At 61.2% G+C, this 12,153-nt stretch overlaps 1 protein-coding gene across 2 annotated transcripts in view; it reads left to right on the top strand.

Annotated features, from left to right (window-relative positions):
• The window catches only part of FBXL18 (F-box and leucine rich repeat protein 18), a 47,304-nt gene that overhangs the window by 28,894 nt on the left and 6,257 nt on the right, over positions 1–12,153 (top strand). Inside the window, exon 5 of one of the 2 annotated variants that reach the window (XM_034988304.1) lies at positions 9,325–12,147. The exons of the other annotated variant lie outside the window; for it this stretch is intronic. Within the exon in view, the coding sequence (XP_034844195.1) occupies positions 9,325–9,481 (157 nt within the window). The 3' untranslated portion in view covers positions 9,482–12,147. Of the gene's footprint in view, positions 1–9,324; positions 12,148–12,153 lie in introns of those variants that run through there. 2 annotated transcript variants of the gene reach the window in all.

Raw genomic sequence — 12,153 nt, 5'->3', positions numbered from 1 at the left:
GACCTGAGCCGAAGGCAGACGCTTAATGACTGAGCCACCCAGGCGCCCCCTGATTTTTAAAAAATTGAACATATCGTGGATGGTTTTTGTGTCGATAAATCTGCAAATGATTATTTTTAGTTCTGTTTCGTATCCATTATATGGGTGTCATAGTGGTTTCTGGTCCGGCTGTCATAGTTAACTATGTGTATTACTGACTTCCCTTCACTTTACACCTTGAGTTTTCTGGCTTTGGAACCCGGGGAGAGGCCTGGGTGTTGGCCAGGACACACTTACACCATTGTGTCTACACACCTCAGCATCCTTGTGTAAAATGGAGCTGATGCCTATGCATGCTCAGTTTTCAGACGGCTGAATCGGATGCTGGCTGTCCAGTGCCCTGGCACGTGGGCTTTGGGATGGACCATAGCTCTCTGGGCAGGGGGGCGCAGGGCAGGTCCTCTCCCCACTGGGCTGGTGGCTGGTATAGGAGGAGGTGAAGGCTGGTTTTCTCAGGTGCAGTGATGAAGACGTTGGGCCAGCTCTGCCCTTTTATCCTTCGGGAAGAGTCATTGGTCCTCTGTCACCCTCACTGACTCGCAGTAGGTCAGCGCTCTCCTGGGGGCTCCAGCTCTGGGGAGCTGACACCTCCCTGCTAGACGTGTTCTGCCCACAGGGGCTTGGACTGGCCTGTCGGCTCCCTCCTGTTGGCAAGAGCCAACGGCTCTGCCACTTCTCACCCCTGAAGGGGAGCTTCCTGCAGAGTTGGGAACCAGCTTTGGGTTTTCCCGCTGTTACACCCGAGCCTTCTCGGAAACAGAGAATATCTGAGGTCACCACACAGTTCAGACATTGTGCTTGTGACAAGAGACGGTGTGGACATCTGCCTCCCCGTGTAGGCATCACCAGCTGATGAAGCTGCTTTGTCGTTCTGATCCTCAGAATCCTTCTCAACACAGTGCTCCCAGCCAGCTGATCAGACTTGGCTCTGAGATGCCAGTCCCTGCTTGGAGCTTCTCTTTCTCACTCCTGGTTCTGTTCACAAGGTCCCTGTCTGCACACCGTTTCTGCCTGTAGCCTGCTTGCGTCCTCCTGGCCCGTCCTGGTGGCCTGCTCGGATGCAGCCCCTGTGGGGCTGAGAGCTCCCCGCTCTGGTCTCTCGGATTGTACCCACCTGCCCCTTTCTTAGGAAGCATAGCACACACGGTATGGTCTTTGCAGCCCCGTCAGATAATGAGGTTTGGACTGGCGTGTGATAGGTCTGCTTTCCCAGTGCACCTTTGTGCTCTGAGCACCAGCCAGGGGCAGGGGCAGGCTCACTGGCGGCCCTGGTGGGTGCTGGTCACGGCCAACACCTGGAGCACGGTACCTGAGGCCAGCCAGACCCGGAGTCGGCCTTGGCTCAGTGGACTTCCTGGACAGAAGCTGCACCAGTCCCTCTGTCCCCGTGGCCCAGTGCCTGGCACAGGCCCTGGCCGTGGTGGGGCCCACTGAGTGCCTGGTGCTGGCGACGGGGCGTTAAGGGCCTACTCCGGCCCGCCGTGCTGGGAACCCTGTGTGTGTGCCTGCCCTTGCGTGCTCCTCCAGCAAACCTCTTTGAGCTTCTGCTCTGGGCCTCCATCTTGGACGCTGGGGCTGTGTGAGCACCCCGTTTGCATGCCAGCACCCTGTTATTCCTCTGTTGTTCAAGCCTCCCGGAACTTCTGTGAGATACATGCCATTAGCCCTGGTGTGTAGATCGGGAAACTGAGGCTCTGGGAGGCGCAGCTGGAGTGCAGCCTGGACCCGAGCATGGGCAGGATGGGAGGTTGTGTCCAGAGGGAAGAAGGGCACCTGCCCCCTCCAGAGGGCTGTGCCGGGTGCTGCGTGGGGCTCTCCAGAGCCATGTGGGCATCTCACCTGGAGCCCCCAATCCCTGAGGAAGGCTCCTGGGGCTGAAAAGTCTTCTGTGCTTGTCAGGACTGCATCCAGATCCAGGTCTATTGGAAGCCTTTCTCCTCCAGCATTGCTGCCGGGGGCAGGGCTGAGATGCAGCCTGATGGGAGAGGCGCTGGCGCCTGTCTGGGCGGGTATCTCTGCTGCCCACCGTTGTCTGCGGCGCGGCCCGGCTGTGGGTCTGGGCCGTGCAGCATGGCCTGCAGAGGTCTTTCCTGGCTGGAAAGCAGCACACGGTGGCTCCGGGCAGCTCGGCCGCAGACGGGGGACCTGCTGGCCTTCCGGCTGGTCTTGCTGCCGAGTGGGCCCCGGCTGCTTTTCTACGAGGTGCCCAGCAGATGGCGCCGTGGCTCCCAGTAGCCGCGGTCTCTCCGCCAGGCCTGCGTCCCACCGAGCGGAGAACCGGAAAAGGGGAAAGGCTGGAACCTCTTCTCCCTTTTCTGAGGCCTTTCTTTTTTCTTGTCTCCTTCCCTGCCTCAGGCTCGGAAAATCACTGAGCGAGAGGAGCTCCCGGCCCCAGGCTGTTGTGCTACTCCCGCCCCGAGTGTGGAGGTCTGGTTTCTCCCCGACTCCGGGTGACTCGGCCCGCAGCCCGGCTGGTGTGACCCCTGCACCCGGCACCTTCCCGCGGGCTCGCGTGTCTGACCTACAAGTGGCTGCTTCTCGGAGGTCGCGCTGTGGTGCCCCTTGTGGGCCCGGCACCGACGCCAGCTGCTTCGGCCCCGCTGGGACCCGGGTTCGCAGCCCAGCCCCGCCTCGCAGGAGGTGGCTGGCCTTAGGCGGCTGCCTCAGTTTCCTCAGCTGGGAGGGGAGCTGGTGGCGGCGACGTGTGTCCAGCACCAGGTGCGGCATCCTGACAGGCATTCGTGCTCTTACTCTCTGTTTTGCTCTTTCAAGTTTGAAACGGTAACCATTTGGCCCTACTCCGCCCTCTGTGGCATCAGCCCCACTAGGCTTGGAGGGGCTGCTTCTGCATGTTCCCCCATTCGGGTCCGTCTGGTTTCCCACCGTCAGGTCTGGGTCTAGAGCTGGGTCTAGAGCGACACCCCTGGGCTTGGAAGCTCTCGGGGCCCCTCGGGGGAGCAAGACGAAGCTTCCGGCCGGCATCCCTCCTGCTCCCACCCCCACCGTGAAAACCCCCAAGGTCATCGGGTCAGGTGTCCGCCCCCACTTCCCTCCTGGCCTCAGACACCCTGCCCGGAGCCAGCCTCTGTCTGTTCCATTTGCTGTCTCCGGAAACCCGGAGTCGTCCTGTCCCGGCCGAGTGAGTCCCGCACAGCTGCCCCGCGGGCTGCGCTGCGTCTGGGCCCGGGTCAGACTCAGCGCGGGCAGCGTCCAGTGCAGGAAGGAGCTGCGCCGCGTGGCCCTCTGCAGCGGGACTGCCCTTTGCTTCTTCCCGTCCGAGCTGCGCACCCCGCCACACCTCTGCCGGCCACGTACCCACCTGGCACTGGGGGGAGGGCCCTTCCCGGGGGCTGTCAGCCTCTCCGATTTTCTTGGATGCTGCCCTTCCTGGAAGCCGCCTGCGAGGCCTCGTGGCTCCCGGGGGTTGGGCGAGGGCAGTGCCCACACGCCAGCCTTCGTGGTGTCCTACGCCGAGTGACAGCAACTTGCTTTGGTCCGTGTGGCCTCCGGCTGAGGTCACTCCCACCTTCTCCCTCAGATCCCATGAGCGGGGCTCATGCCGTGGCCTCTACACTTGCTGGCTCTGTGACTTTGAGCCGGTCCTTTCCTGCATGAGCTGACTCTCCTGTTGGAAGTAGCAGCCATGGGCCCTGCCTCCCACACTGCTGTAACCCTCTGGAGATGGCGCCACCGGCCACTCTGCGTGTTGCTCGTGTGGTAGTGGGGTCTTCTGCAGACGAGGCAGCCTGGCTGTGTGAGGCTCGCGGATTGCGAGGGAACGGCTCTCCGCTGCTCCTGTGACCTCCCGCAGCGCCGTGTGAATGGCTGGGGCGCTCGGGGAAGCGCGACGGGGGCAGAAGAGGCTCGTGCCCTGACGCGTCCCTTGCCTGTTGCTGGAGTTGTCTCAGGTGAGGACGAGCGGTTCTGAAGCTTGGCCGAGTGCTCTCCAGAAGGTGCACCGGCGTGGGGGGCCACGTCCATTCCTGGTCCTTCCAGGCCACGTGTGTTTACTTGTCGCTGACCTCTGTCGGTTGTCACCCTGAGGGGGTCGCGGGTTGGAGCCATGTAGCCCCCTGTCCCAGGAATGTCAGGAACCCCGTGCCTGGGCGGGAGCAGGCGCGACTCGGGTCGGACCGGTTGGACATTCCGCCAGTCGGGGTCAGGTCTCTGCCTCGGAGGTCCCGTGGAAATTCCTTCCCCCAGGCGTCCCGGAGTGCGTTTTTCAGCATAGGCTTGTGCTGGCGAGGAATGTGGGCCTGCGAGGCCGGTTTGCTGCAGGTCCCAAGCCGCCCGAGCAGCCATGCACGGCTCCCCGCCCTGCCCCGCCGCCCTGCTCCGAGCCCCTGGGCCTGGGCCGCGCCTCCGGGCCTCCTGCTCCGATGTGCCGCTTCCTGCCCCGAAAAGGCGCTCGGCTCTGTCTGTGTTTGTGTTCTGTAAACGTGTTTAGAAACGAGTAAAGTTTACAGATGGAGCGATTAATTGTTTAAGTCTGGGGAACCCTGGGAGCTCTAGAATGGAAAGTGGATGTTACAATACAGAATTAGCGCTGTTTTACGGCCTTAATTGCTGTTAAAGGGGCAGTTGAGCTCCATCGGGAATCGCATCGGCTCGCCACGTTTTCGAGGCAGGTTTCTGGGAGCATTTCGTCATTCCTATCTGGAATGCCGAGCCGCATGGGACCCGGAAAAGGACCAGGCAGACTGGGCTTTAATTCTGCAGGTTCGGGGCGGGGGACCCTCGGCCTCGCCTCAGAGCTTGGAGGCTAGCGAGTTCTGGCTCTGTGTGTGCGGGAGGCTCCTGGGGGGGCTGGATCTGGGGGCGAACGGGCCTTGGGCCAGGTGCTGTGGGAGCCACAGTGGCCGCCAGCCGGTGTGGGTGGAGAGGACATCAGGAGCCAGACTGTAGCCCCCGGCTGCTGATTGGCGTGGAAGCCGTTCAGGGATTAAATCTCCTGTGGTCCAGACTGTCCAGGCCACCTGAGTGGAGGGATGAGGTCCAGTACCCCACGGTGGGCTGTGGTTGCATCTGCTGGTGGGTGGGAGACCTTTCCCACCCCAAGTAGTCTCTCCTAGGGTTCTCCATGGCCGTGAGAGCAGGATCAGCGGGCAGAAGCAGGGGTCTGGGCTGATTCCAGGTAGGCTCTGGGCATCCGCGGGATTATCGGGGAGCTCGGAAGGTGCTCCCTGCACTCCTCCCCAGAGCAGCATCTGAGTTCTGTGCACTTTGACAGACGTCCCCTTATCACCTCCAGGTTGTTTTATTCCGGGCCTCCGTCTGCCTTTGTGCTGCTCGAAGACCTTTGTTAGGGCACGCCTGAGTGGCTCTTCTCACTTATCTCACTACTTTGGCTTTTCTGTAAGACCTTTATCTTGGGGAGAAGAGGCTGTTGGCTTCAGTGTTGTTTCTCGTTTCTCTGGCAAAGAAGCACACCTAGCAGGTGTTTCGTAGCTGAGTGAACGCGTTCCGCCTCTGGGCTGCTTCCCGGCCTCTCCCTCCAAGACCCCTTTCCGGCTCTGACATCCGCAGGCCTTGAGGTCCCAGGACCCAACCCTTGCTGTGGAGGCAGGCCCAGACTGGTTCTGGCACGGTGACCGCAGGATGTACCTTTCCTGAGCCCCCGTGTCGTCTGCTTGTGGTGGGATGAGCATGGAGCCCAGGCTGGTTCTCTCTGCTTCTCTGAGGGCCACAGGCAGCTGTAAAGTGGACTTACAAGATGAAGGTGTTCTAGGAGATCGGGGGTCTTTTCCCAGCCATTCTCCGTTTTGATGGCTCTGGAACCGTGTTCTCTTGACCCAGTTAGGGTGGGTGGGCCCGCTGGCTTCTCACTGTGGCCCTTAAGAGGTATCTGAGTTTGTTGAAGGTTTGTCTTTTTTTTTTTAAAGGGAAAGGACTCAGAGTACTAAGATTTTATTTATTTGACAGAGAGACAGTGAGAGAGAGAGCACAAGCAGGGGGAGTGGGAGAGGGAGAAGCAGGCTTCCCACCGAGCAGGGAGCCCGATGCGGGGCTCGATCCCAGGACCCTGGGATCATGACCTGAGCCAAAGGCAGACACTTAACGACTGAGCCACCCAGGCGCCCCTGAAGGCTTGTCTTTTGAGGTATAAAAGTGTTCATTCATTCTGACCCAGTAATCCTATTTCTGGGATTTATTCTGAGGCTGTAGTTCAAGGTGCAGAAATAATTATGCTATGTTAAGTGATGCTTATTAGTACAGCAGTAAGAGAGACGCCTCCACACGTGTGTCCACCAGGGACGACGCGTGAGTGGGTGTGTTGCCCCTGAGGGCCGAGCGGGGGGTCCAGGCAAGCCGGCCCGAGGCCGGGCAGTGCTGGGCACTGTCTGTCAGGCCGGGGTGGACACGGTCTTTGTTGAACATAAAGATGTCAAGGACTGGAAGGAAGTGCAGCAAAGCTGACTCCCGTCGTGTACGTTTCGATCTGTCACCGAAGCCACGTCCAGAACAAGTGTGTTCAGTACCACAGGATAATGTGCGACAGCAGGATGCGGATGAGGAGGCGGGCAGGGTGGGTGGCTGGCCCAGCTGAGGCGGGGGGGGCTCTGTCCCCGAGAGCGGGGCCTCTGCACTCCTGCACACATTTCTGTCATATTTTCTCTTTATTTATTTTTTCTAAAGATCTTTAAAATTTATTTATCTGAGAGAGAGAGAGTGAGCGAGCACATTTGAGAAGAAGCAGACTCCCCGCTGAGCAGGGAGCCCGACGTGGGGCTCGATCCCAGGACCCTGGGACCAGGACCTGAGCCGAAGGCAGACGCTTAACCGACTGAGCCATGAGGCGCGCCTGTCATATTTTCTCTTTAAACCAAACAATAGTTTGGAAACAAACAAAACCTCTTTTCTGCCCCCAGGAGCGTTCAGAGAAGGTATTGGGGGTCCTGAGATTTTCGGATAGCCGAAGGCGCATGTTAAGTACCCGGGGTAAGGTTGCAGCGGCGGGTAGAGATTTTTCTCCAATGCAGTACCTCCCTTCCGGGCGTTACAAACAGCAGTGTAAGCATAGTTTCACTTTAATGCTACCCTCAGGCCCTCCAGGAAGGGCAGGCCTTCTGCCCCATCCACGGAGACCCCTGGTTGACCTGCTTCTCGTGGGGTCTCCTCCCCGCCTCTGGTGGGAGCCAGGCGGCCGAGCTCACGATGCCGGGTTTTGGAACGGGCAGGCAGGCCCGTGTGTGTGGAGCTTCTCTGTTCCTCGGTGCGGTCCCTGGCCGGCAGTTCTAGGAAGGCCGGGGTGCCTGCCTTGTGCTCTGCCTGATGCATGTCCCATGCCCGCGTTGCTGCCCAGGACAGCACGGGGTGTAGACGAGCCTGAGGAGCACGACAGGAGACCTCCTCGGGGCGCCTCAGGCTGGCGCCTGGGGGCGAGGCCACTGACTTCCTAGGCCTGGCTCTTGTCCTCCGAACTCAGGGCCAGAAGCCGCAGCCTTGAGTCTTGACCTTAGCAATGCCGTTGGCCCTGGTCAGGGGAGAGGTCCTGCTGTCAGTCACTGGCCTACAATGGCTTCTAAACACGGGGAGCCAGAAGTTTTATTTCACTGGGGCTGTTTACTTAAATCTCAAACTTTATTTGAATCATGCGAAAGAACACTGTAACACGTTCATAAGCTATGAGGCAGGATACACCCCCTGCCCACACTGCCAAGAACTCGCCTCCACCCTCGGGGCCCCTTCCCTCCCAAAGGGAGCCCCAGCCCTGCACTTGGACACGAGTGATTGTCGTCTTCCCATTTGTCACCACTTCTCGTCTCCACTCCGGGCGAGGCCCGCCTAGCTATGCGACGTCTCTGGTGATGCCGCTGGCCGTCCGGGCCGCTGGGGGCCGGGAGGCTGTAGCTGAGGGCACACACAGGCTCCTCGAGGCCCAGGGAGGGGCTTTGCAAAGAAAGCGGCTGGGAGCGTGCTCTCCGGAGCTCTGTCCAAGGCCCAGTGAACCCAGGTGTGAACCGAGAGCAAGCAGGAAGTGGGGTGGAATTGTGGTGGGGGCACCTCCACTCCTTGCCCCGGGGACCTTCTGTGCGTGGCTCCCAAGTGCTGTTGGCCTGGCCCCCTGGCCCGCCGCCACCCGGAGGCGCCCGGGGCTGCGCAGAGGGAGCCGGGCCAGGCAGCGCAGCCCGCATTCCTGGCTTTGGGTGAGAAATCAATCCCCCTTTAGCATCTTGACAGCAGCTTGTGAAGAGCCTGGGGTGGTGCCGGCCTCGGGAAGGGCAGGCAGGCAGAGGAGTCTTTGCACGCACATCCCACACCCGAGAATATTTTGTTTCAAGTAAATCACACAGCGGGTTTGCAGGCAAGGACTTGCCTGCGAGGTTCATGGTCACAGACTCTGCTGCCCGTGAGCAGAACACTGAGCTCAGAACTGGGAGGCATTTCCTTGGTGCCTTTATTGTCAGAACATCCAGCTTTGTGAGTACCTTTCTGACATTTACTTTACGTGTGTCATAAATCCATCACAGCCTCCGCTGGAGGCCACAGGGCGGGCCGAGCCGCGGCTTCCTTGCCCCTTCCAGCGGGCGCGGGGCTGGAGGGGACTTGCCTTAGTTTTGGCAAATGCCCAGGTTCCCTGTCCTGTGGGCACCTTCCCGTCGCTTGCCCTTTGAGACCGTGGGACAGAAGTTACTCTGGGGTCTGGACGTCTTCTGTCGTACTCTGTGGGGACCTGTGTGTCTCCCTTTCCCTAGACCCCCTGCAGCCGGCACTTCTGTTTCGTCTCTTGGCCAGTGCACAGCGTGGGCCGCTGCGCACCGGGACCTGCCACTGAGCGTCTGAGGGACTGTGGCCAGCGCATCGCCGTCCCGGGCGGGAAGGGGGCTGGTCACCTCACCAGCCGTCCCCGCGGGGCCCCGGGGACGGTGGCCTGAGGAGCTCCCGGCCACTGGACGCATCTGTGCTGCATCAGGGGACACTGTCCCCCCGTGGGCTGGGGAGGGCGAGCCATTTGCCTCGAATTTGGATGAAGGCTCGTGGCTCCCAGCAGCGGCATCTGGCAGAGGTGCTCGTTCACCTGGCTTGGGAGTTTGTGCCCCTTGAGGGTGTTGTCCTGCCTGTGGGGCCTCGGTGCCCAGGGGCGTGGCTTCCCGTGGCTTCAGTGGCTCCCAGGAGGCCCTGCTACACAGGAATGCGGCGGCCTGTTCTGACAGGCTGCTCTCCTGCTCTCTCCCTGGGCAGGCGAAGCCCCGATGGCTGTCTCCCGATGGAGGGTGACAGGCGCCCCCTACCCACCTCCCCCCACGCCCCTGGGCCCCCGCTAACGGCTTGCCTCTGGTTCAGTTTCCAGGCCGAGCGGCCCGCGCTGAATGTCGTCATCTTCCCTCTGCTCCACGAGGGCCTGACCAATGTCATCCGGGACGTCCCCATGGTGCACCTGGATGAGATCACCTTATTTAAAAGCAGAGTGGCTGAGGAGCCCCCGAACCTGTGGTGGTGACAGGGACAGCTAGCGCCGGGCGAAGCTGCTTCTGGCGGCCGAGCCTCCCGCCGGCCACCGTCGCCTCTGTCAGTCTCCTGGGCCTGGAAGCACGACTGCCCTGAGGGGCGTGTGGCCCGGCTGCTGCTGCTCATGCCTGCCCCTGCCGGACACTGGGGCCCCTTGGGTCCCAAGAGGAAGGACGCGCCCTCTGCCCGGCTATCCCGCGCACCTGTCGTCTCCCAGGGCCCCCCGAAGCTTCCTGTTGCTTGCTCTTGGCGCTTGGTGAAACGCGAGTCCCATCCGTGAGGAGGAGGAGAAGGAAGAGCCGGCTGTCCCTGCAGGGCCTGGCGTGGGTACTCCTGAGCTGAGACTTGCATCTGTCACGGAGCGCTGACTCCCCGGGGGCCCTGACCAGGTCCCCAGAGCAGCACGGGGCCCCAGTGCTGCCCCCCCCCATCGCCTCTTCCACCTTCCAGAGTGTCTCATGTGTTTGTGGCCACCTGCCGTCAGGCTCTGCGGAGGGGTGGCCTCGGGCCCGGGGTTGGAGGTGACCATGTGTGTGGGGACGGATGCGCTCACACGGTTACACGATGGCACGGCTTCCCTCGGGCCAGCTGGGAGCACAGCGCAGTGGGGAGCTCCAGATTTGGGGCTCTCCTTCCCAGTAACACACGTTTTAACCCAATTATGTCCAGCGTGTTTCCAGCCAGATGGCGTCAGACAAGTTCGGGGCCGCTGGCTGGGCAGGGACCCCCGTGGCGCTGGGACTGTGGGGCGAGGCCTGGGCCAGGCCTGACGCCAGCACAGCACTCAGCTTTAGGACCTCTTCTCCGTGAAGATCTGTGTTTCTGGGGAAATACATACCTGGCTTCATTCAAGAAACTTGAAATATTAAAACTTAGAAAGGACGTTTAAAGCCAGAGTAGTGATCAAACTACCCCATTTCATATAGCTTTATTTAGCACTTTACAAAATTCAGTGCAGCTATTCCAAAAATGGGGAGTGACCTCCCAGTGTCCAGGGCCTCCCTCCCTGTGCTGAGCCTGCTGCCTTCTCGACTGCAAGACTCCCCAGAGCCGGTAGCCCCTCGGCCGGTGGCTTCCGAGGGGCTGCGATCGGGTTCCCTCCACCCCGGGTCCAGCCCTGACTGCTCCCGGTGATGCTCCTGGAGGCTTGCCGGGGGTCCTGGGCACCGTTGGACAGCTTCCAGGCGGGGGCACATCAGTCCTGCAGAGGCTGCCTCCCGGGCCTCCCTCTCCCTCTGGGTTGGGGGTGCAGAGCCCACCAGGCCCTGCTCACGCTGCTGGTCCCCATCTTGGCCGCCATCTGCTTGGCCCCCAGCCTGGCCATCTTCCCACTTTGTGTCTGTGGAGACAGTCCCCCCTTCCCCATTCCGTGTAGCGTGTCCTGCAGCTTACCTACTAAAAGAGCAGGTCCGTGGCCCCGGGGCTTTTCATTTGCCTTTCCATCCCTGGGTTCTTGAGGGACAGGGTTCTGCAGCCCCCACCCCCGCGGGGCTGAAGGGGTCCGGGAGGCCAGAGAGCACAACTGCAGGAATCAAGCAGTCCCGGGGTCAGGGCCCTGGGAGGAACAGTCTGCCCACCCCAGGGGCTCTGCTCTGCCCTCCCCCTTCCTGTCTGAGTGGACGGGGGGATGCACAGGTGCTGTGGGGTGAGTCTTCTCCCTCCTTGCCCTGGGTTTCATGCCCTCTCCCTGCCCCGGGCTGAGGCTGGCACTTCTTTGCAGCCCGGCCAGAGGGACTGGTCTGCAGGCTGCCCGTAGGTGAATGCCTCCAGCCTTCACCTTAGAGGTCCCGATGTGGTCTGAGGGCCCTGCCTGGCCTTGCAGGCCGAGGGACAGACTGCCCTGGGCCCCGGAGAGACAGGGCTGAGGTCCCGATAGGGCCCCATGGCTGTAGATGAGGGTCTGAGAGTTGGTGGGCGCACTTCCGCTCCCCAGTTTTGGGGTATTTCAGGTGCCCAGAGGACCTCCCCCGCCAGGCAAAGGCGGTCAAGGAAGGGGGTGGTAATGGGAACTGACCATTTCTCCTCAAAGCAAGCGTGTGGCTGGTCGCAGCCTGACTGGCAGGGGGTGTGCCCTGGGGGGGAGGTGCCCAGGGCCCTGGGTGGCTCTGGGTGCCCTCTCCTCCAGAGCAGCCCGGGCTCAGGCTGGAGAATGAGCTTTCCACTAGGCTGCAGCTGTGTGTTCACGCCCTCGCCTGGGTGGCCCGTGCTCACGAGCAAGCAGTTTTAACCAGCAGCATTTATGCCGACAAACAGGGCCGGGAGGGGCCGTTCACCCGAGGCTGGGGGCGGGAGCTGCCGTGGAGAGCCGCCCCCACGCAGCAGACCGTGTATTTTTAGCGTCCCCGTAACCATCCTGCTACTAGAGCAAGAACTTCCGCCGCTTCTGCCCCCGGGCCGGGGCTCACCAGATGTTAGCAGTGTGCTTATTCTCGCTGAGTGCTAATTTGGCAGCGGCGTTAATTGCAATTTATATTCTGCAGCATTTTATGCTGGGAAAAGAACCCACCCTAATGGTCCCCAACTGGCAGAACTGGGCTGTTAAGTGCGGACCATATGCTGCCTGCCGAGAGGGGGCCTGGTCAGCACTGCTGGCTGTGCGTGTGTGCGCGTGCGTGCATGTACGTCTGCGTGCACACACACGTGAGTGTAGTCTGTGCACACGTG

Source organism: Mirounga leonina, unplaced genomic scaffold, assembly GCF_011800145.1.
Source record: "Mirounga leonina isolate KUSES-001 unplaced genomic scaffold, KU_Mleo_1.0 Mir_454, whole genome shotgun sequence".
In the NCBI taxonomy this organism is placed as follows: domain Eukaryota; kingdom Metazoa; phylum Chordata; class Mammalia; order Carnivora; family Phocidae; genus Mirounga; species Mirounga leonina.
This window is presented reverse-complemented; position numbering and strand designations above follow the sequence as displayed.